General features: G+C 39.6%; 1 protein-coding gene and 1 long non-coding RNA gene across 7 annotated transcripts in view; one reads left to right on the top strand and one right to left on the bottom strand.

Annotated features, from left to right (window-relative positions):
• Window positions 1–7,179: 7,179 nt before the first annotated feature.
• Window positions 7,180–21,221, bottom strand: LOC120222733. The gene is made up of 3 exons (XR_005526107.1): window positions 21,126–21,221; window positions 18,966–19,020; window positions 7,180–7,266 (listed from the first exon to the last, which is right to left on the bottom strand). It is a non-coding gene; the product is annotated as an uncharacterized LOC120222733 (long non-coding RNA).
• Window positions 21,222–21,358: 137 nt separating this feature from the next.
• PAQR3 (progestin and adipoQ receptor family member 3) overlaps window positions 21,359–24,323 on the top strand; it is a 27,013-nt gene continuing 24,048 nt past the window's right edge. For all 6 annotated transcript variants that reach the window (XR_005526108.1, XR_005526110.1, XR_005526111.1 and 3 more), the window contains exon 1: window positions 21,359–21,712. Coding sequence is in view for 2 of the 6 variants with exons in the window: in XM_039220686.1 (XP_039076617.1) it covers window positions 21,528–21,712 (185 nt within the window). In the remaining 4 variants the exon portion in view is untranslated. The remainder of the gene's footprint in view (window positions 21,713–24,323) is intronic.

Here is a 24,323-nt window from a genome sequence, read left to right as displayed (position 1 = left end):
CTTTAAAGGAAATCACTTCAAGGATAATTGGTACTTAAAACCTTCTTTTGGAAAATCAGCTAACGAGTTAAAATAAAAAGAAGAAATTATGAATAACTTTCAACTCTCTTGCTAGTAGAAACTGTTCTGCCTCCATGTGCTTTTCTTCCTTTGTAAAATTGATCAGGTATATCATGGTACTAACACTAAGAGAGAGTATTCATGTTTAATACGTGATTTTGAGAAGAAAAAAAAAAACAAGAGCAAGAGGCAGAAAAAGGTTTTAACAAAAACTACACACTCATGTAACTCACAGGTAAACTCCCAACTATACTCACATTTTCTTAATGTTTATTCATTTTTTTAAAAGAATTTTAATGTTTTATTTATTTCTTAGAAAGAGAGAAACAGCGTGAGTGGGGGAGGGTCAGAGAGAGGGAGACACAGAATCCGAAGGAGGCTCCAGGCTCTGAGCTAGCTGTCAGCACAGAGCCCAACACAGGGCTCGGACCCACGAACCACACGATAATGACCTGAGACGAAGTCGGACACTTAACCAACTGAGCCACCCAGGCACCCCAAATATTTATGCATTTTTGAGAGAGAGAGAGAGAGAGAACATGAGTGGGGAGGAGCAGAGAGAGAGGGAAGCAAAGGATCTGAAGCAGACTCTGTGCTGACAGCAGAGAGCCCAATGTGGGGCTCAAACACAGGAACCATGAGATCATGACCTGAGCTAAAGTCAGACACTCAACCAACTGAGCCACCCAGGTGCTGCCAAAATATGCTCACATTTAAAGCAACTCATATATCCCTCTATTTTATTTATCCCACTAAAATAACCATGCAAATTAAGAGAACATCATCAATGCACCAAGCTGATTTTGATGTGGGAAATTCTGACAGAAAGAGCATAGGGTTTTTTATAATGTTCAATGTTGTTTCTTGTTTGTTTGTTTGTTTGTTGTCTCTTTATCTATGTGCACAAGGGAGGAGGATCACAAAAAAAAGATAAAAGTGAAGAAAACCAAATCGCCAACAGGCAGACTTGGTAGTGCTGACTGGATTTGCTGACTGAGCCACCCTGGGTAGAAGTGTGGTGAAGCTGCTGTTCCCACTCTGGCCAGCTAGCACAGGACACTACATCCACCATCAAAACATATACATTTACCTTTTGTATATACTTGAACACAGATTATATGGACAGGATGTGGTTGGTCAACATTTTTTTACTATGTATCATGCACTAGGTCCTGTTCTGTACAAGTAAAATGGTAAATATGGGCATCAAGAATAGAGTGATGTGGGAAAGAATCAACCAAAGAAGAGGAGATACAAAAAGAGAGGTGGGGGCACTGTTCCTTGACAGGGACCTGCAGTCCCATCATTGGTACCTAAACAAGTTGGGGATGAGAAGACTTAACGTTAGTGGAGTTAACATTTCAGTCAAAAATGAGCTCCAGAGACCTTTTCAGGACTTTTGATCCTTTATCATATCATTGTAGTATTCTAATCAACTGATTTTTTCACTAGAGGTAAAAGAAATATAAAGAAATCTAATTGGGATGCCCAAGTGGCTCAGTGGGTGAAACATTTGACTCTTGATTTTTGGCTTGAGTCACAATCTCATGTTTCATGAGTTTGAGCCCCACATTGGGCTCTGCACTGTCAGTGCTTGGGATTCTCTCTCTCCCTCTCTCTGCCCCACCCCCCACTCATTCTCTCTCTCAATAAATAAATAAATGTTTTTAAAAAAACATTAACAGAAAAGAAATCTAATTGAGGTTTATGATCATGTCATTTGCTAAACCCTAGGTAGGATTCTGATAATTTTTAAGAAAAATGAATCCTGGAATGCAGAGTTACATAAAATTTCTCAATCACATTCACCACTTATTTTGTGGTAATCCATCAATCTGGGGGATTGTTGAAAAATGTGGCAAGCTGAATCAGTTTTTAATACATCCAAATGTAGCATCTAGATCAATTACCACAGTCTGATTGTTTGATCATCCATGTGTCCTTAGTACCTGAAGCATTTACTAAGTAGTAACCTAAGATAACCTCCTACTCATAAGGAAAAACATAATCACATGATTTATTAATTTATCTGTCTATCCAGCAAGCCAGCCAGCCAGCCAACAGTACTCATTAACTACCTATTATAGGCCAGACATTATGGTAAACAATTAGTAATATCAAGAAGAAAAGAAATGACCTCTGTCCTCAAGTAATTCATAATATCGTACAGTAGTCTCAAGTTATTTTTATTGTATACCAACAGGAAAAATTTTTGAGCACATGTACCCAACGCCAAAAATATATATCTCCTTATTTAAAAAAATTATAAATAATACTGTATTAATAAAGTATATATAGGTTACATATAATAACACTACTATATTCACATACTGTATGTCTATATAGAGATAAATTACATCAGAAAAAAATACACACAAAAATTGAAGTTAAAAGGAATAAACTGAAAAACAAATAGTTTTAAACAGAGTAAAGGAAAGAGTTGAAAGGAAAGAACCAGACCCTTAAATCAGTAACATCAGGGACAGTAGTCAAGAAGACAGGTCACTGCTCTTTTGCAAGGATGCTCCTAATGTGTGCTCTATTAAGCACATCAGTGGCCTCTCTGTGGTCCCATCTACTGCTATGCCAGACTTCCCTGTTCCAGCATCTGGACTGCAGCATACAGCATTTCCAGGTATAAGGGAATAATGTCAGCCAGGCTTACATAAATGATTCAGAACACAAACTTTAGGGATAGAGAAAAAGTTTTGCGTTGGAAAATCCAAGACCATCTTAGTTTTCATTTTCTGTAGAAATTTGAGAGAGACTTCAGGATATTGACTGAAGCTTAAGTAGAAAATAACATATTACCCACAAGTTCTTTTTTGCAGTCATTAATAACATAACAATGAAAAGCCAAATTCTGCCACATTATTGGCAACCATCCTTGTATCACTAAAAAGAATGATCTTATCATTGACAGATGCTAAGACTCAGTGGTTTGAATCACACCATGTGTCACAAATTAAAAGGGCTAAAATCACAGTAATGCTAATCTGGAAAAGAATAGGAGAAAAACAATTGTTAGGAGCTGCAGGACCAACATTTAAAAGTAACCCACACAAAGCAACCCACAAAGCTGTGTGTAAAATTCGTTAAGACATTAGTCCAGACAGTGCACTGACCACTCCTCATAAAGCCTGCTGTGAAAGAAGAGCCATACTATGTTTCTATCCCCATTACAAAGACAGAGGGAAGTTTGCACATAGGAAAAACTGTAAAAATATACACTGGGCTGTTAACATTACTTGTATATGAGAAGGAGTTACCATTATAGCAAAAAGTTTCAATCAGTTGACTCCAAAGGACCCCTTAATTTGCCCAAACCCCCTTTAAATGGAATTCTGCCTTTTACATGTATATTGTATTCCAGCATTGCCCTCTACCCACTACATGCTGCATTACACAGTCTCCTCAAAAATATGTTTTTTTTTCCACCTGTGACAGAATAACACACATCCTAAAAAAATATCATTTAATGGGCTTTAATCTCTACAAAGACCTCCTACATCCTTCCCCTAGACTACAGCTAGAAGATGAGCAAGCAGAACTGCTTGGTGGAAAATGAAATATGTGCATTGGTCATCTTTGGAAAATGAGAACCAGCAAATGATCGTCCCCGGGAGGAGCTCTTCACAGAGGGGCATCTCTCTGTTCTGTGGCTGAATGACTCCTCTCAGCCTGAACAGACCTGGGTTCTAGTCTTGTGTTGCCCGCTAAATACTGAAGTGCTCAGGACAAATCCTTTAGACTCTCTGTTTGGGAGAATATTCCAAACACATATATAAAAGTGAGGCTATCTTATGTTGCTCTACTACGTGATATCATGTAAAGTAATTTGTGGGTAGCTTCTTGAGTTTTATTTCAGTGAATATTTAGTAAGTACTATTAAATGCTAGATACCATGCCAAGAGCTGGACATGAATGAGACATGGCCCTACCCTTAGGCTTCCACATAATAGTATTTCAAGTTGATATATGGAAACAGAAGCAAAAGAATTTTCATTCATTTGTTCATTTGTTCATGTTAATAGACAAAGAAGACACGGGGCCTAATCTTCAGGGAACTTACTTACTTTTTGGTCTATACTGATTTACAGGAACAGAAGTGGGAGGTGAGATTTTTAAAACTCCTTTAGTGAGTCAACCAACATATATTTATTAAGTATATCCTATGTCCTAGTCACTAGACTCCATGCCAGGGATACAAAGATGAAAACTACTTCCAAAGAGCTGATGGGAAACAAACAAATTAGAGAACAAGGCAGTATGTGCTTTCCTCCATAACTGGTCAACCACATTTTCCTGGAGGATTTGAAGAATTTGTCCCTGAGGACAGACACTGGAACAATCTTGAAAGATCATTTTTTCCTAAGTAAAGAATAGAAAAGAAAGGGTATGGCCAGGAATACCACCAGACAGATGGGGAAAAGAAAGAATAAAGGTCAGCAGGGGGTCCTGACTATACTAGGCTTAGTCCAAAAGAAACATTCTGCCATTTACAGTCCCCTGAAGCTAGGATTGGCAACTTTATTGAAATGCAGTGAATTCTGGGGGATTCTTAGATCTTTAGTGAATAAAGGCCCTGGGGATAGACAACCATAAGAGATTCTTAAAGACAGAGAACAAACCGAGGGTTAATGGAGGGGATAAGGGTGAGGGATAGGTATTAAGAAGGGCACTTACTGGGATGAGCACTCGGTATTATACGTAAGTGATGAATCACTGAATTCTACTCCTAAAGTCAATATTACACTGTATGTTACCTAACTAGAATTTAAATAAAAATTTGAAAATAAGAAAATAAAAAATAAGACCATCATGCCCAAATAGATAGACAGAGGCACTGGCAATGAACTTGGAAGATAAAGAGGGCAGGAGAGCCCTGAAGATAAACACAAATGAAAAGGGACAGCATCTGGAGGTGAGGACCAAATTGGACTTCAAATCTGTGTTCAGGGAACTGCTAGCTCTTGAGAGCACTGTTTTTCAGCAGTTTTCAAACTTTAGTGAGGGAAATAATTGATGTGATTTCTTATAAATTGTCCAGAGAATCTAGTTCTATAGTTGTGAAGAGAGGTAAGTCTAAGATTTTGTTTCTTTTTTTTTTTTCTTAATGAACATCAGATACAAATGATCAACAGACAACATGCTAAGAAGCATTAGCCTTAAAGCTGCACCAAGGGATCTGATGAAAGAGGGAAATATTCCACAGAATTTTCCTCTGAGATATGAAACCCTCGATGTTTCAAGAGTGTATCAGAAAATTAGATGCTGTCACTCAACATGAATACTGAACACTGACTCGCCAGAGCCAAATGCAGAGCTAAAAATGTTTTTGTGCATTTGCCCAGAAGCATCAAGAGAGAGTGATGCGAACCGAGAAGTGTGTTTTTGTAAATACCACAGGATAGTAATAAAGAAATTGCTATTTTCTAGTCATGTTGTTAATTCTGCTTTACTCTTCTACCCTGTACCTGCATGTTTTTGAAGGTCTGTACTATAGGGGTCAGCTATAGTCACAAGCTGGAAGGAAAAGCTGAGGTCCAGATGGAAACAAGACTGCTGAATTGTGTTTCCCCACAAGAACTCATCAACTTTGACCATTTCTCCAAGCTTAGTCACCCCACCCCACGAAAAGAAGGAAAACAGTTAGAAATGAGATAAAGAAGGTGGTACAAAATGAAGCACAGGGGAGGGGAGGAGCTTTGCATCCATCGTCTGAGCTGAAGATTGCCTTTCAAAAAAACTCTTTGTTTCCGTGTTCCTGTAGAAAATAGGAAAAAAAATATATTCTTTTATGCTAACGATGAAGGTAAAATGGTAAAGCCATTTTAAAAGTCTGTGAACTGGACCACTAAGTTTTGTATTTTAAGACAATTTTTATATATAACTTTCTAGTGGGAAGACTGATTCTTCTTTAGGAATTTCAGTTCAAATAGAGACATTGATTTTTTTTTTTTTAAACCTTAGTACACTGACTTTAAAATCACTTCTTAGCCCTATCTCAGTATAAGGCTCAAGTGAAGGTCTCAAGGGGTGGCATTGTGCAGGAAAAGAGTGACATCTGCAGGACTACTGTGTTGCTACATAGTAAAATCCACACGCGTTCTCAAAACTCAAACAATTAATTTATCAGTGCACAGATTACACACTCAGCACGTTGCCTAGCATCCGATAAACTCTCAACAAATGGTTATTGTTGCTTGCGTGATGGTGATGGTATATACTTTTGCATTGCATTTCTTGAAATTAAAAAAACAAAAACAAAAACAAGCCCAAAGAAGAAAAGGGCCAGAGGTTATTTTAATTACTCAAATCCATCTTCTGTTTTTCACAGGAACCATTCCAGACAGATAAGAATCTATCTTGTTTTTAAAGACCTTATAGAAAAATTCTACAGCTTCCCACATCAATACTGTGGCTTTACAATCTTCAGCAGGGCCAGCTTTGTTAAGTAAGTAACTTAGTAACTTAGGCAAACTTAGTTAAGTATACAAATTTAGTTTAGAAATAGACACCACCCACCCATTTGAGAACATATATTCCTTCACCTGTTCAATAAACCTTTCTTATGCACCTGTGTTCCAGACTCTGTTATCTAACCTAAGTACAACGGTGAACTGGATCTATTTCCAGTCCTTGAAGAGTTTAGTCTGCCGATCCTACAAGACTCCAGGTGTTCATGACTTCTTTCCTGTCTCACACCTCCTTATTCAGCTCATTTGTTCTTCCTTATAAATCCTGTATGCTAGGAACTTTCCATAATCTATCTCACTCCTAGCAAAACTAAACTGCCCATGCTTTTTGCTCAGGGTTCCAGTCTAGGTAGCACCTAGCCAATCTGGTAAACTATTCTATGCCAACTGCTAATGCATCATATCCCCAAGGTAACTTGACACATTCGGATGGGGTCTCTCTGAAGATATGATGATCATCCAGACCTTAGTATCACAATGATGGAGATGTCATTCAGAGTGTGGCCCTTCTCCACCACGAAGCTACCTCCTCTGTAAACCAGAGCCAACCTGGATTTTTTTGGTTTTATCCCACACTATTTAAAAATTTTTCCTTATTAGCCTCAGTGGAATTGAAGAACATATATCCAATTACCTTTTGTTGTAGCGTAGCTCCTTTAAATTCTTGGGAAATGTCTCTTCCCATTCTTCTCTCTGACATAAAGAGGCTCCCTCTAGAAATCCAAAACTGCCATTGAAAAATGCAAAATTATGTCAACTGGCATTTTTCATCTGTTATGCATATTTTTCTAAATTTTAAATAGCAAATAGCCAGATGATAATGCTACCACTTCTCTTTCTCAATTTTATAAGTTCAAATTAGACACAAGATGATTAATAAGCCACTACCCTGCTTGCCAGGAGGTGATCTCTGCAAATAGTTCTTGATCTGTGTGTTTTTGGCCATTCTGCAAGTTGGTGTTTCTTTGAAGTCTGGGCTCTGTCAGTGGTGATCTTGTTTTTGATGGCATTTAATTATTAAAAATAAGAATATATGAATCCAAATTAAGAAACACAATTCCTTTACTTAGCTGAACTGAATTTTAATGAATCTATATTCATTACAAAAACATAAGAAATAAGAAGATACAGTTTGTGTCCCAAGAAGTCAACTTTTTCGGTGGGGTAGAGATTGTTTTTCTTTATATTTCTATGTGCCTCTGATCTTAAGAAAGCCCACTGGCAGACTGCACCAACTATCCTTGAATATTTCCTTGGATTTGATTGGCTTACTAACAAGCTTTCTGACAAGGAAATATTCTCACAACCCACTAAAATCATGAACAAAATGTATAAACAGGTCTTGCGAATTTATTTCTCAGGAAATAAAAATGCTATAGGAGAAAGGTATTGAACATTACCAGCGTCTCTTCATGCTAGGCACTTTGTATATGTTACTTCACTCAATCCTCTTGATAATCCTGTCATGTCATGTACGTTGTTCAGAATAATCCTCATCTAGAGGCACCTGGGTGGCTCAGTTGGTTGAGTGTCCAACTTTAGCTCAGGTTGTGACCTCATGGTTCATGAGTTCGAGCCCCGCATTGGGCTCTCTATCAGCTAAGAGCCTGCTTTGGATCCTCTGCCTACCTCTCCCTTGCTCTCTCTCAAAAATAAATAAAAATATTAAAAAAAAAAAAACACTTGTAGAGTAATCCTCATCTAATAGATGAGAAAATAAGGCCAGAGATATTCTGTAACTTGTTCAGTTTCAACCTCATGTCATCTGAGTCTAGAGCACATGTTCCTTCCACAATTCCTGAAGAACCTTATTCTAAGTGCTGGGTGCAAACTTCAAATGGAAAGACAGAATTGGTATCAAAATGAGACAATACTACCAAGACAAACACTCCAGGAAAGCACTAAAATAAAAATGATGTTCTATAAATTCTTTTCTAAAGAAATAGAAAAAAAAATTGAAAGGACTTAGTGTTACATCTTGAATGTACATTAGTGGTCAACAAACTGTGTTTATCAGTTATGGGGGCTTTAAAATATAATTTTTCAATGTTCAGCCATTTGGAGATTAAAAATTACAGTGTAGTGTCTGTATATCATTTGTGAGGAATCAAATCTCACTATTGCTATAAACAGTTTAGGCTAAAAAAACCCCAACTCCTAAAGTAATGAAGAGGATTATCACATAAGCCTTATTGACTTCTGCTCTGTAGTATCTTTCAGTGTGTTTAGAATATCATGTTTGTGGATAACAGGATTGGCTGTGCAATTAGTAAAAATAGATTTGATCCTAATATTCACTTAAAGGGTTTTGATGCAACTTTATTTGCTCATTCCTTTATTTGCTGACAAATAACTGTAAAGTATCTTGGTGTTCCATATAAAACTAAACATAAGCATGAAATTGCCATATAGCCATGACCCCACAATTGCATTTTGGGGCATTTATCCCAAGTAATTGAAAAACTATGTTTGCACAAAAACCTACACACTACTGTTCATATTTATAGCCCAATAACCCAGACGTCCTTCAACAGGTGGCTGGTTAAGGACACGGGGGCATATTCATATCACGGAACACTATTAAGCAATTAAAAAAAAGAATGAACTAGGCATACACACACCATCTTGGATTAATTTCTAGGTAATTATCCTGAATGAAAAAGGCCAATTCCAAAAGGTTATACACTGTATGATTCCATTTATGTAACATTCTTGAAATGACAAAATCATAGAAATGGAGAACAGGTGAGTAGTTGCCAGGGACTATGGAGGGAGTGAGAGTAAGTGTGAAGTAGGTATAGCTATAAAAGGACAACAGGATAGATCCTGTGGTGATGGAAACAGTCTGTATCTGGACCATATCAGTGACAACATCATGACTGTGTTACTGTACTCCAAGGTCACCACTGAAAGAAACTTGGCAATGGGTACAAGGGCTCTCTCTCTATTATTTCTAACAACTGTATGTGAGTCTATAATGACCTCGAAATAAAAAGTTTATTTAAAAAAAGATACTGAACACTAAGGAACTGGAACTACAAACAGAATTAAGATTCCTTGGGGTGCCTGGATAGCTCAGTCAGTTAAGGGTCCAACTCTCAGTTTCAGCTCAGGTCGTAATCTCACTGTTTCATGAGTCTGAGCCCCATGTCAGGCTCTGAACAGTGCAGAGCCTGCTTGGGATTCTCTCTCTCACTTCCTCTCTCTCTTGACTCCTCTCCTGCTCACACTGTCTCTGTCTCTCTCAAAATAAATAAATAAACATTTTAAAATTAAAAAAACATATTCCTTAAATGACACTAAATACTTGGGGGAAAGAAGGCAATTCCACTGGAGTGTGGTAAATTCAATTCTACAGTTTGCACAACCGCCAGGGGGACATAGAGGAAAAGTACTGAACCTACAACTGGAATAAGGGATATGAAGGGTTTCCCAGAAAAGGTGATGCTGCAGTAAAGACCTAAAGAATTGGTGAGAGTTATCCTGGAACAGAAAGAAGAGAAAGTGTGAAAGGCATTCCAGGAGAGGGAACAGAATGTGCAAAGGAGATTGGAGATACCGTGGTGCATTCAGGAAACCATATAGTTCAGCATGTCATTTTTGTGGTGGGTAAGGGAGGGGAGACAGACAGGGTTCATTGCAATCCAAAGGCAAGGTCTAGGTCATGAGGATACATTATTTAAAAGGCCTTGAAGTATATCCTAAAGGGTACAGCCAGACACTACAGGATTGTCTCTCTGTTTGTTTATAGCAATAAATAACATCTAGGTTTTAAAGAGCATAAAGGTGGGGCGCCTGGGTGGCTCAGTCAGATAAGCATCCAACTTTGGCTCAGGTCATGATCTTACAGTTCGTGGGTTCAAGCCCCATGTTGGGCTCTGTGCTGACAGCCCAGAGCCTGGAGCCTGCTTCAGATTCTGTGTCTCCCTCTCTCTCTGACCCTCCCCTGATCACACTCCGTCTCTCAAAAATAAATAAACATGTTTAAAAATTTAAATCAATGAATAAACAAACAAATAAATAAAATGGAGGGCATAGGGGTGGAGACTGGACTCAGTTGGAGGGTGGGGACCAGAAGTAGCTACTGAGATATGATCAGGATTTAAACTACAGCAGTGACAACAGGAATGAAGAAAAAAGGTGGTCTTCAGAGACTTAGCAGAGACAGAATCCAACAGCATATACTGATTGTCTGAATATGAGAAGGGAAGATGAGGGAAGAATCTAGCACAAAATTGCAAGTGAGAGGAATTATGATGCTGCCCCCCAGCCCAGAGCAGACATCCTATTAACAATTACATATACTCTTCACATCTCAAATCATCTCTCCCAAGAGAGCCACTACTTATCCATCAGGGTTAGCAAAGAAGTGGTACTTATTTTCCACCTCCTACCTTAGATGACTGCTGAATTTCTAAATAGATTGTGATGCTACCCATAAAAATAGGTGAAACAAGAACTGAAGAGAAAATTTTTGAACTTGGTTTGATATGTTCCTGAATCTGATGGTCACGAGAGATAAGAAGTATCTAATAGGAAACTCAGTATTTAGGTATATAGCTCAGGATGGAAACTTGGAAATCACTATCATATATGTGGAAATTAAACCATAGAATCAAGAACATTACAGTCAAATTACAGTGTGTAAAGAGAGAAGAAAAACTGATCTAGAGCCGGGCACTTAAGAACATGGATATTTATAAGATGGACAAAGGAAGTTACCACAAAAGAGACTAAAATAGTATGTTAAGAAAAAGAAAAAAAAGAAAAAACAGGAGAGCATGGTTATTGAAACCAAGGAAGGAAAGGAAAAGTAGTCAGTATTTACTGCATGTAGTAATGACTACTGCAGATGAATCAGTAAAATAAGGACTAAAAAGACTCAGAGAATATGGTGATGGTGGTCACATCACAGATTTTCAGTTTTCTGCAATCCTTACACAAAAAATAGATAAGCTAAAAAGCAAAACAAAAAATACATGAAAATTTTTTTTCTAAAAATACATAGATAATATAATACAAAATCTCAAAATATGAGCAAATCATAAGACTTGTATATTTTTACTACTGTATGTAAAGGAGAAAGCAGAGGGAAGCCACAGGGCATCTGACCGAACTGAAAACAGAAGAACTTCAAAATAGCCAACAAGTATTCATTGGAAAGGATGCAAAATAAATTGAGAGCCACAGGTGAAACTAGGAGGGATTTTGTCCAACCCAGGGAATATAAGAGGTGTGGGATATGACACAGAAGGGCTCGAGCATTCTAGCCCTTATGAACACTTAAGATGGATTCTCCAGGTCTAGAATTGTGATGCCTCCAGCTTTAGTTTTCTTTTTCAACATTACTTTGGCTATTCAGGGTCTTTTCTGGTTCCATACACATTTTAGAATTGTCTGTTCTAGCTCTGTGAAGAATGCTGGTGGTATTTTGATAGAGATTGCATTCGATGTGTACACTGCTTTGGGTAGTATAGACTTCAAGCTGTATTACAAAGCTATAATCAAGACAGCATGGTGCTGGGACAAAAACGGTCACATAGATCAATGGAACAGAATAGAAGACTCAGAAGTGGACCCACAAATTTATGGCCAACTCACGTTCGACAAAGCAGGAAAAAATATACAGTGGAAAAATGACAGTCTCTTCAGCAAATGGTGTTGGAAAACCTGGACAGCAATGTGCAGAAGAATGAAATTGGACCGCTTTCTTATACCATACACAAAACTAAATTTCTAATGGATGCAAGACCTAAATGTTAGACAGGAAACCACCAAACCCTAGGGGAGAAAACATGCAACAACCTTTCTGGCCTCAGTTGCAGCAACTTCTTACTAGACAAGTCTCCAGAAGCACGGGAAACAAAAGCAAAAATAAACTATTGGGACTTCATCAAAATAAAAGCTTCTGCACAGCAAAAGAAACAATCAACAAAACTAAAAGGAATGGGAGAAGATATTTGCAAATGACATATCTGATAAAAGGTTAGTATCCAAAATCTAAATAATTTATCAAACTCAACACCCCCCCAAAACAAACAAACAAACAAACAAACAATCTAGTGAAGAAATGACAGAAATGACCAGGAGACAGGAAGAGACATTTTTCCAAAGAAGACATCCAGATGGCTAACAGACACATGAAAAGATGCTCAACATCACTCATTAGAGAAATACAAATCAAAACCACAGTGAGATAACATCTCACACCTGTCAGAATGGCTAAAATGAACAACTCCGGAAAGAACAGATGTTGGTGAGGTTGCAGAGAAAGGAGAACCCTCTTGCACTGTTGGTGGGAAGGCCACTTCCCACTTCTAGAGTGGTGGGTGCAGCCACTCTAGAAAACAGTATGGAGGTTCCTCAAAAAAATAAAAATAAAACTACCCTGCAACCCAGCAACTGCACTGCTAGGAATATATTGAAAAGATATGAAAATGCTGATTTGAAGGGGCACATGCACCCCAATGTTTATAGCAATGCTATCAGCAATAGTCAAATTATGGGGCACCTGGGTGGCTCAGTCAGTTAAGTGTCTGACTCTTAATTTTAGCTCAGATCATGATTTACAGTTTGTAAGATCAAGCCCTATGTCAGGCCCCATGCTGACAACGCCAACACCTGCTCAGGATTCTCTCTCTCCTCTCTGTCTCTGCCCTTCCCCCCACACTGTGCATGCACTAGCTCTCTTTCTCTCAAAATAAATAAATAAACTTTTTTTTTTTAAAGAAAATGGATTCATATATTTAAGCAACTCAAGGAAAGTTGGGGCACCTGGGTGGCTCAGTCAGTTAAGCTTCCAACTTCAGCTCAGGTCATGATCTCATGGTTCGTGGGTTCAAGCCCCATGTCAGGCTCTGTACTGACAGTTCAGAGCCTGGAGCCTGTTCTGAATTCTGTATTTCCCTCGCTCTGCCCCTCCCCCTCTCATGCTCTGTCTCTGTCTCTCTCTCTCAAAAATAAAAATATATATATTTTAAAAGATACTCAAGGAAAGAACATGTAAGTTAAGGACATTATATACACAAAACTAACGTTTAAGTAGAAAGGACTCAGATAAACTCTTGTTAATGTACAGTAATTCTGAGAATATTGTTCCCACAAGTCTTTTCCAACTAATTTCATAGAGAATGGGCAGCAGACTACTAAAATGACTAGAACATTAACATAAGGACTTGCTGTATTAGCTAAATGTAGAAAGAAATGCAGGTTAAAGAGAGATTGTATGTATATAATCATATATACTACACTATATATAACACACATACACATACATACATATGCATAATATGTATAACATGCATATTATATAATACTGTGTAACATATATAATGTATATAATGGCTATATGATATGATAGATATAGCTGCAATTATAAATGCAAAAAAGGAAGGGAAGTAAGAATGGGCATAGGATATGCAAAAAAAATAACTTTTTAGTAATCATAATTGGTGGTGGTAATCAGTATTATAATCTGATATTGTGTGTATAATGTGGCATACAACAAGCAATTATGTGATATTCTAATTCAATCAGCCTAAAAACCTTAATAGCCAGAATTCTCAGTGAAAACCTTACAGTGCTGAACTGTTAATTGGAAATATCAGTGTGAACTTGTATGGTCTCTAATCTTTACATGTAATTTTTCAATGAGTATACCTACCACCCATATTATGGTCTTAAAATACTATTTCCCATTAAAAAATACCAGGGCTATATTAGATTCCTAGGGCAGCTGTAACAAATTACCACAAATTCTGTGGTTTAATACAGCAGAAATTTATTCTCTCATAGTTCTGGAAGCCAGAAGTCTGAAATCAAAGTGTCAGCAGGACCACATTTCCTGTGAAAGCTCTAGGGGAGAATTATTCCTTGTCTCCTCCAAACTTCCGGTGCCTTCAGATTTTCCTTGGTTTCTGACAGGATAACTCCAATCTCCACCTCTGTCTTCACATGGACTCCTATGTATGTCTGTCTCACTCTCTTCTAACTCTTACAGAGAAACATATCATTGGACTTATGGCCCAACTCAATCCAGAATGACCTCCTCTTGAGTCCTTTAATTTAACTGCATCTGCAAAGACCATTTTTTCAAGTAAGGTCACATTCACAAGTTTCAGAAGGACATATCTTTTTTGGGGGGAGGGCACCACTCACCTCACTACAGTATGCCCCCTAAAGTTCATGTCTATCAGCATACAAAAGACATCCACTCCAGGCCACATTCTCAAAAGGCTCAACCAATTACAGCATCAACTCTAAAATCTTATCTAAATATCAGCCCACTAGTCCCAAATCTCATTAAAATTAGGTATGAATGGGACTCTGGGAATGATCTATCCTGAGACAAAATTCCTCTCCATCTGTAGATCTGTGAAACTAGAAAACAAATTATCTGCTTCCAAACTACAGTGGTGAAATAGTACAAGAAAGGCATTCCCCCTGCCAAAGAGAGCTATTGGAAGGAAGGAATAAAGAGGTCATCAGTCCCAAGCAAGTTCCACATCCAGGAGGACAAATTCCTTTAGATTCCAAGGCTTAAACATAATCTTTTATAGCCCAGTACTCTGCCTCTGAGCCTGTGATGGGACCATTCCAGCCTCTGTGTCCCTGGGGCTCTGCCCTTGGAGACATTCTTTTTCTCGAAGGGTAACACATATTTGCAGACAAGTAACTCTAGCAGCCAGTTTTCTACCTGTAGAATCTTGAAAGACCAACAGCCTTCCCTCATTTTGTCTCTCTCTGTCCCCTTCAGGCCAAGCTGTCAGTAGTATTTTTGCTAATGCTACATCTTCAAAAACCTTGTGGTTCACCTAAATATGTCATGGAGGTCTACTTCATTAGACAAGAGAGGGTTCTCCACATATCTTTCCTGGATCACCTCATCTCTCTTCCGGGATTCTGCTGAGTCAGTTGAATAAATCTACAAGTCACAAGCCTAAATTTTTTAAGCAAAAGGTTGTACAGCTACATCCTTCACCCTTTCTCTAGAGCATGCTTTTCCAACAATGAACTTCATAATTTCATCATCCTTTTTTGATCTGGATAGTATGAGAACTCCCAAATCATCAAGGGTTTGAATCTTTTTACTTAACAGTTCCTTCCTCCCATTCATCTCTTTCCTGATTCACATTTTAAGCAGCAAAGAGAAACCAGGCTGCTCCTCTAACATTTTACATGCCTCCTTCTGGACCTCTGTCTTTACTTGATCTTCTTCTGTGCCTGCATGTCTAAAATCTTCCTCTCCTTTCTCTTATGAGGATACCAGTCATTGAACTTAAGGCCCACTCTAAATCTAGGATGATCTGGAGATCTTAAACTTAATTATATGTGTGAAAATCCTATTTCCAATAGTCACATTCAGAGGTACTAGGGATAAGGACTTGAATATATCTTTTGAAAACTATCATTGAGGATTTGGGGGAGAAGTGACTGATTATAAATGTGGAGCAGTAAATTCACATGATGATCCAGGACCATCTTAACACACCAGAAAGAAAGAGCCATTAAAGACTACTAAGCTTATGTCATAAGAACTTAGGAACCGATTTAAAGAGGCTCCCACTGACCAAAAATTTAAAAATTCGAGCATGAGTGAAGAAAGGACCAATGAATTAAAAATGATCAAATATCTTTAAACTCATGAGTTCAAAATAATTTTTTTAATTGAATTGGTCCTTGTGAAGATAATAGGGAACCAACTTGCTCTCTTGAAACCTAGGGAAATAAAAGAATTAATTATCTTGCTTTCCCTATGTGAACTACACCACTAGGTAACCAAACAGTAGATGAGGAGTGTCTCCTTATGAAAATCCTTCCACTTAACATGTGGAAACAAAATGACAAAATTTTATTGTCACTATTTTGCAGCCGCAATGAATGAATGGATCTAGGCACATCAATGATTGGTAACATCAAGAAAGAACAAAAGCCAGACATTATGTGTCTCCAGATGAAAGAACATATTTACCACCAATAGTATTGCCAAAAGGATCAAATGGGAATGTGATCAAACCCTTGGATCCCATGACCAATTTGCAGAAAATACAGAGGACAGAGGAACATATGGAACTGTAACATGATTCTACAAACAGCAGAATATAGACCATGAGAAACTTTATGAGTTCTTTCACAGATAAATTGTAAGCAATGAAAGGAATGGAGGGAAATCTATACATTTAAAAAAGGGCTTAAAACAACTGATCAAGTTTTTTAAAAATATGGGCAGACTAAAACCACCATGTCAAGGGATATATATTTGGATAAAAACAAAACAAAACAAAATAAAAAAATGTCAAACAACACTAGGGGGTGACTTTTGCAATTAAAAGTCAGGGTATTCATTACTTTTAGAGGAAGGTTAAAGACTGTGACAGGTATGAGGTACATGAAGGGGATACTGGTGTGACTGGCAAAGTCCATTTTTTTTGTGGTTTATTTGTTTGTTCTTGTACTTTTATTTTACAATTAAGAGATGTTTAAAAAAAAAAAAAAGCATCCACTGAGGTTAGCATTACTGGCAAAAGAAGCTTCAATAGGTTGTAGAACAAAAGTTAGCTTTCAGCGAGATAAGATACAAAAGTTAGAAACGGGAACAATAAATGTAGACCCCAGTTGCTAGAAGTGTGGCTGGGAATGGAAGGAGAGAGAAATGTGGGTTTAGAATAACACAGGGCAAAGAGAGAGGTTTTCTCTTTTTGCTTGTTTGTTTTAAAATGAATGAGACCTGAACATGTTCATGTGGCAAAAGGAGAGGAAAAATAGAAAGGCAAATGTTGGAGGTACATCTGACAGAATGGACAGAGCAAAATCCATAAGGATACTACAGGGAATATGGTACAAAAAAATAAGTAGCATGTTGACCTTATGTAGGAGGCTGAAAGTGGTCATTTCTACTGAGACATGAAAAGGACAAAGAATTTGTGGTAGGCTTCAAGATGGAGGGCTAACAGTGGAAAGTTGAGGACATTCCCACTCTATGTTCTCGATTTTCTCTGTGAAATAGTAAAGGACTTATCTGTTGATACAGGTGGGAGGTGGGGAGCACAAGGTATTCAGTGAATGTTAAAAATATCCAAAGTAGGGGTGCCTGGGTGGCTTAGTCGGTTAAGCTCCGCCTTTCGCTTAGGTCATGATCTCGCGGTTCGTGGGTTCGAGCCCCGCATCGGGCTCTGTGCTGACTGCCAGCTCAGAGCCTGGAGCCTGTTTCAGAGTCTGTGACTCCCTCTCTCTCTGACCCTCCCCTGCTCACACTGTCTCTCTCTCTCTCTCCTAGAAATAAATTAAAAAAAAAAAAATCCAAAGTAGTGTTGGAAGTTTCATAGAGACTGCAAGCTGAATTTGTAGCGATACCAATCCATGCCATTTTGTCATTTTCTTCAGACACTCGAGCATAGGATTAAAGAGGGTATAGTTACAGTGACGAACTCCTTGTTGTTCGTGTTTTTTCAGACCAGCCTAATGAGGCAGGGAAGCTGACATCACTGGAGAGGAACTGGTTAAAGTGAATGGGAGGACAGAAAGGAGTGTATTGATAAAACGGCGCCAGGGGAGGAAATAACTCTGACACTTAAGATGCGGAGTGAATAGGGATGTAGGATGAAAAACAGATTTAGGAGAAAAGATAATGAGTTTATTTCTAATATTTCAGGTTTTCTATATCCAGTTCTATATGTGAACCCAGATGCCCAAAAGGGAGATCTGGCCAGAAACTGCAGATTTGAGAGCCATCAGCTTAAAGATAGTAACTGAAGCCATGAAAATACACAGAATAAAAGTAGAATATTTAAAAAAAAAAAATGAAGAAAGAATCCTGGAAAACACTCTGGCTTAAAGATCAGGTAGAGAAGGGACGCCTGGGTGGCTCAGTCAGTTGAGCATCTGGCTTCGGCTCAGGTCATGATCTCATGATTCATGGGTTCAAGCCTCACGTCAGATTCTGTGCTGACAGCTCAGAGCCTGGATGGAGCCTGTTTCAGATTGTGTCTCCCTCTCTCTCTGACCCTCCATTGCTCATGCTGCCTCTCTCTCAAATAAATAAAAATACATTGGAAAATAAAAATTAAAAAATAAAAAGATCAGGTAGAGAAATAGCAGGTATCAAAGGTCCCTGGGATGGACAGGCCAGGAAGGTCAGGAAAAAAATCCAGGTAGGAGATATCCCAAAAGTCCAGAAAGGAGAATTTAAGTTGAAGAAGTGGTCAAAATGTCAATGCTGCTGAGATGTGCAAAAGATTTCTTATTCACCTTTGTTTTCTTAGTGTCTAAGAAAATGTGTGGCATTAGTTGGAACTCAATAAGTGTAAATGTTGTGTTCATTCTAATACCTGCAAGTCTCACTCCAACACTGCTAGAGTTGTAAAATGCCAAAAGGGTATACAGGAAGTAAGGAAGGGAGGAAAAGTAAGGAAAAATTATCTCACTCACCCAAATGCTCCAGGTAGGTCCCATGTCTCTCCATCCCAGCTCACTGAAAATTATCCTGGAAAACAAGGCATATCCCAAGTTGTTCAAAACTGCATATGCCTATAAAATACAGATTGACTCACTGAAAGAGTAAAAATTCAGTTTCCTTGCTCTTGGGCCCATGTGAGAATGTAGGGCTTCCAGATTCTTGAGAACACCCTCAGTTCCCCCCCCCCCACCTCCCCAAGTGTCTTTAAAACCCAAGATGTGTCTCACAGGTGCTCATCATTGGGTGTTGCCATTTTCTCACTATCTCTCACTAGGTAGTTCAGTTCCCCAACCTGTCACTTCAGTGGCACTGAATTCTCCTGCTACATGCTGCTCTTGGCCCCTCACCTATCTCCAGGTGCTGGAGACCCCACCAGAGGTCATTCCTCTACCAGTCCACTAAATTCTCTGTCAAGAACCATGATTAAACAGCCAGAGCCTCCAAAGTGCCAAAATTCCCTGGCTATCTATGCAGAATTGGGACTTCTCCCTTTTGTATTATCATGTTAGATGTGCCCCAAAGCAATGTTGCTCCTGCAACTCTCTCTGAGGTCTCTCAACATTTTTTTTAAATGCTTGATATCAAAGAGTGCTTATTTAAAAATTTAAACCACATGAATGAATTAGGAAAAAAGTGAAGTGGGTTACAAATTATTTAAGTCAGTATAGAAGTATTTTGCAACAGGTTTCATGGGTGCATTGTTGAGAGTCAAAGCAGCTGCCATTCTTAGTTCTTCACCCTAGTGACCCATGATTACAACTCAGATTCTTTCTCAATCTCTGATCATCTCTGAGCATCTTTCTACTTCTTTTTCAAATACCAGGCTACAGACATCCTTCCCACATGCCCAGGTCAAATTCCCAAAACAAACTAATTGGATAAGCTAATTACTGTTGTTTTTATATGGACATTTGTGTCAGGACACCTCATGATCACTTATCCACTTTTGGGTCACCATGGTCACTCATCCACAAGTTCGTGTCATGTGATACCAGCAGGAATACATGCAGAAGGAGCTTCCCAGAGGGGTCAATGGAGTGACAGGCATTCTCAGACATGAATTTCCTCCATTAGGAAATAAAAATTCCTGCACATAGTAACCTTCAATAGAGATAATATACTAGGCACACAGTTAGCTCTCAAACATAAATTTTAGCTCCATGGCTGAAAGAATGCCTTTGCATGACATTAAGTCCATTTAAGATATATTTCAATTTATCTTTCCAGTTTTATCTACTAACATACCTTCACCTAAACTCTAATAATGGCCAACATTTTTTGGGTGCTAACAATATGCCTGACACTTTTCTGTTACATGGATTCACTCATTTAATCCTCACCACATAAGATACTGCTATTATCTCTATTTTACCAACAAGGAAACTGAGGCACAAAGAGGTTAAATACTTACACAAGGGCATATAGCTAGTAAATGGCTGCACAAGAATTCAAATCCAGGTAACATGGCTTCAAAGCTCTGAACTTTATCATTAAGCCATACTGTTTCTCAAATATCAGCTAATATTACTAACAATAATAATAAATAATGGGAATCAGAAGTGATTATTGCATGCCAAACAGTGAGCTAAGGATGCTACATATAGGGATGCAAAACTATTTTACCCTGTTGCTGTTATGAAAAAAAATCATTTTCATCATAATTCACAACCAGGAACAAAGAAGGCTATAACTTTTCCTTTAAGCACTGTATTAGCTGCACCCCAAGTTTGGCGCTGTTCCATCTTTATCATTCAGTTCAGTAGATTTTCTCATTTCCACTGTAATTTGTTTCTCCACCCATGAAATACTGACAAGCCTTCTGTTCAATTTCAGACATTTGGGAAATTTTTGTTTTGTTTATTTCTACTTTAATTCTAATGTGGTCAGAGAACATACCCTGAATGGTTACAGTGTTTTGAATGTGCTGGGGGTTTCTCTATGGCTTTGTGTATGCTCGATTTTGGTAAAAGTTCCCTGTGCATCAGCTTTCCTCTATTTTCAGCCACTTAAACTTCCAGAGTCCCTTCTAATGCTATGTGTGAGATTCTAGGCGTAACATAAACGGTGAAGAGTCAGCTCCATTTTTCTTCCAATGAACTCTTTTCTTTTTAACCCCTTGAGGAAAACACCACCTGTATTCGCCTGCACAGTTCTGTGCTCTTCTCGCCGATGAGGACAAACCCAGCAGCCTCAGCCCCGAGCTGACTGAAGGACCAGCCCCGAGCCGCCAGCCCAGGCGCACATCCTTCCCCGCGTCGCCCCAACCCCGGCCCGGCCAGCCCCGTCCCTCTTCGGGGCGGGGCCCGCCGCGGCGTGCTGACGTCAGAGAAGGCTGCGACGCCGCCCGGTCAGCAGCGGCGCTGACGGCGGTTCCCGGTGTGAGCGCAGAGAGGGGCCTGGGCGCGGGCGGGGCCGTAGGACCTCGCGCTGCGTTCGCGGGCTCCGGGGCGGGGGCGGCGGCGGCAAAGCCCCCTCCCCGGGGAGGCGGGGCCCGGGCGAGCTCCCCTGCCAGGGAGCGGCGGCGGCTGGGCAGGATGCATCAGAAGCTGCTGAAGAGCGCGCACTACATCGAGCTGGGCAGCTACCAGTACTGGCCAGTCCTGGTGCCCCGCGGCATCCGCCTCTACACCTACGAACAGATCCCCGTGTCCCTCAAGGACAACCCGTACATCACCGACGGCTACCGGGCCTACCTGCCCTCCAGGCTGTGTATCAAAAGGTACAGTCTGGCCGCCTCCGCGGGGCGCGCCTGGGGGGCGCGCCGGCAGCCCCTCCTCCCCACCTACACCCTTTTTTGTCTGGGGTCCCTGCTGCTTTCCCTGCTTTTCCCCGTGCCCATCATTTCCTAGCTGCCCCATCCGTTTCATTCCTTTTTGCCACCTCTCCCCTCTCGTTATCTTTCCTCCTCCCCCACTCGGGTGCCAGATCACGGAATAATGACAGTTAACAATGATGATAATTACCATTATAGCAATTTCTTATATGGCGCTTTGCATTTTACAGAGGGCTTCTACATCCTTTATCCCATTTGGTGCTTATTGAAATCAACCCCACTGACAGTGGCCAAGCGATACTTGCCCCTGTGTATACCTAAGCTTTATTTTTAGAGCAGCCCTGTGGAAACTCGGATTCTTTGAGCCAAATAAATGCCTGATATGACATATAATAGGAAATTATATTAATATAATAGGAACAAGTTCACACTGCCATGTGCAATGTATATATATGTGTGTGTATATATAGAGAGAGAGAGAGCGAGAGAGAGAGAGAGAGAGAAACCTGATTCATTCACTGAGCAGATACTATGGAGCCCCTCCTAGGTGCCAGGCACTATACTAAGTCATGCAGAGAACAGCAAACAAGGCCCTTGTTCTCATGAAACTACTAAGGTTTGGCCTGAGTGACACACATTAAAGAGATAATAACTCTATTGCATAATAACCAGTGTGAAAAACAATGTGTAGGAAAAGCACTATAGCAAGGAGAGCCTATAACGGGCACCACCCTCCATAGAGCACCGCAGAAGCATTTCTAAGAAAGGAATTTCTTCATCATCTAAACCTTTAAAACTATGAGACCCTTGAAAGCCTGGATTTTAAAAAACAAAACTGAAAACCCAGTGTTCTAGTTCTTAGAATAGTAGAATTGCTTTGTGTTAAAACGTCAAGTATGTACTTAGTATGTACTTAAATATAGAACTCCACTTTAAGAGAATTAAGGTACAGGGACACTTGGGTGGCTCAGTCAGTTAACCATCCAGACTCTTGATTTCAGCTCAGGTCATGATTTCAAGGTTCCTGAGTTTGAGCCCTGCATCAGGCTCTGCTCTGACAGCTCTGAGTCTGCTTGGGATTCTCTCTCTCCTCTCTCTCTCCACACCCCTCCCCTGCCATCTCTCTCTCTCTCTCTCTCTCTCTCTCTCTCTCAGTAAATAAATAAACGTTTTTCTTTTAACTAAGAGAATTAAGGTGCAGATACTGGTTAGCTGTAGGATACTGTAGTGACAAACCCCAGCACTGGAATGTAGGCTATTAAGTTGCTCAGGAAGCAAGCACGCATCTGATTCTTGGTTGTTTTCTCAGCATAATCTTTTCCTCAGTTTTTTCTGCCCTGTCTTGATGGTGTTTCAGACTCACAGTCACAAGGTGACATTACTGCCCATCCCTACTTCAGTGGATGGCCCACAGACCTTCACAGTTTGAATCCTAAATACTATTTGCAACCCCCCCCCCACCGCCCCCACTGTCTCCTTTGCATAAATTATTACACAAGAAATCAGGGCTAGGCCCTCCTATGGATGTGGAGTCCACAAGGACAGAGCAGGTAGTGGATTGCCTTAAGTATTTTATACCCATGTAGCAATAGTCCTCTGCATTCTGATATTAGCATCCAAATCTCATGGATTAAGAAATGAAATACATACAGTGCTTTGATGTTGGGCTGTTGAGTCAGAAAGACTTGGTTATCCAGATCTGCCACTTAACCATAGCGGGACCCTGAACCAAAGTTAACCTCACTGAGCTTTTTTTTTTTTTTCCCCTTTTGTGAAAATGATGGTAATTACAATGTGTGCTCTAAAAAATACCAAGGATTAAATGAGATGATATATATAAAATGCTACACAGGGTGTGGCACCTAACAAGTACTCAGTAAATGGTGACTGACTTGTTATCATTGGGATTATTGATTTTGAGTTTTTTTAAATGTTTTATTTTTTTCTGAGAGAGAGGCAATGTGAGCAGGGGAGGGGCAGAGAGAGAGGGAGACAAAGAATCAGAAGCGGTCTCCAGGCTATCAGCTAGTTGTCAGCACAGAGCCTGACGCAGGACTCGAACCCATAAACTGTGAGATCGTAACTGGAGCCAAAGTCAGACGCTTAACCAACTGAACCATCCAGGCTCCCCTAGGATTATTGATTTTGAAGGTGAACAAAGTATGGGCTAACTTCTCACAGCATAAGAGTAGATTCTCTACAGGAAATATTTTTCCAAGTGCTCGTCCCACCAGCTTGGTCCTTTCCAGGTTCAGCTTTTGCCCTTTCTTCTTTTAGCGGTCAAGAGTGACTAGAACAGATTTTGGATGTAGGGCGAGGTTTTGTATGTCTCAGCTGTTATGCCAACACTGTTAGTTGGAAGCAGCATGCCAAGGTTGTGCCTCTCAGTTCAGTTAGTCAGGGGATAGTGGGATTCACAAAGTGAAAAGCTCTGAGGCAGTAGGCAGAGCAGAATATTGATCATCAAAATGGTCATGTAATTAGAGGTGTTCCTTCACATTCCTGCATCCTTACCCCCACCCCAATGTAAGTAGTCTTTATACTTGTTGCTTGTACA

This window comes from Hyaena hyaena, unplaced genomic scaffold, assembly GCF_003009895.1.
Source record: "Hyaena hyaena isolate Hyena2069 unplaced genomic scaffold, ASM300989v1 scaffold_902, whole genome shotgun sequence".
Lineage (NCBI taxonomy): Eukaryota > Metazoa > Chordata > Mammalia > Carnivora > Hyaenidae > Hyaena > Hyaena hyaena.
This window is presented reverse-complemented; position numbering and strand designations above follow the sequence as displayed.